A 732-nucleotide genomic window follows, 5' to 3' on the forward strand; every position below is an offset into this window, starting at 1 on the left:
CCTGCCAAAACAACAATGACAGCTGCAACCAAAAAACAGCCGGGCGTTGTGGCGAGCGCCTGTAATCCCAGCTACTAGGGAGGCTGAGGCAGGAGACTTGCTTGAGCCCAAGAGTTGGAGGTTGCTGTGAGCTGTGATGCATAGTACTCTACCCAGCGGGATAGCTTGAGGCTCTGTCTCAAAAAAAATAAATAAAAATAAAAATAATAAAAAGTCCATGGCTTTAAATACTGACTGTTCTTTCTTCTCTCCCTGGCCCCACCCCCACAATTGCAGGGTTGCATATATTGAATTCAAATCACAAGCTGATGCAGAGAGAGCCTGGGAAGACAAGCAGGGAACAGAGATCGATGGAATTCCTATAGTTCTAGACCATATTGGAGGAAAAAGCCAAGACCCAGAAAATAGAAATGGAAAGAAAAACCCCGGGAAAGGTGAGGAGTCCCAGTGCTCTGTTGATGAAGCTTTATCAGGGTAGCCATGCGAGTTCCCAAGGTAAGGGCTAGTATAAAGTTAGAGGTACTGGGTACTTTAAAATATAATTTCTGACAGCTCCTGTAGCACAGTAGTTAATGACACCAGCCACATATAGGCAGGTTCAAACCCAACCTGGAGGAACTAAACAACAATGACAATTGCAACAAAAAATATCTGGGTGTTATGGTGGGTGCCTATAGTACCAGCTACTTGGGAGGCTGAGGTTAGAGAATCTTTTAAAAGCCCAAGAGTTTG

At 44.7% G+C, this 732-nt stretch overlaps 1 protein-coding gene across 2 annotated transcripts in view; it reads left to right on the top strand.

Annotated features, from left to right (window-relative positions):
* Window positions 1-280: 280 nt before the first annotated feature.
* The window catches only part of LOC111723580 (general transcription factor II-I repeat domain-containing protein 2-like), a 3,717-nt gene continuing 3,265 nt past the window's right edge, over window positions 281-732 (top strand). Inside the window, exon 1 of one of the 2 annotated variants that reach the window (XM_023510341.1) lies at window positions 281-495. In XM_023510341.1, the coding sequence (XP_023366109.1) occupies window positions 411-495 (85 nt within the window). In that variant the 5' untranslated portion in view covers window positions 281-410. The remainder of the gene's footprint in view (window positions 496-732) is intronic. The other variant, XM_023510342.1, reaches the window with a different exon arrangement.

This window comes from Otolemur garnettii, unplaced genomic scaffold (assembly GCF_000181295.1).
Source record: "Otolemur garnettii isolate 467f Iridium unplaced genomic scaffold, OtoGar3 scaffold00013, whole genome shotgun sequence".
In the NCBI taxonomy this organism is placed as follows: Eukaryota; Metazoa; Chordata; class Mammalia; order Primates; family Galagidae; genus Otolemur; species Otolemur garnettii.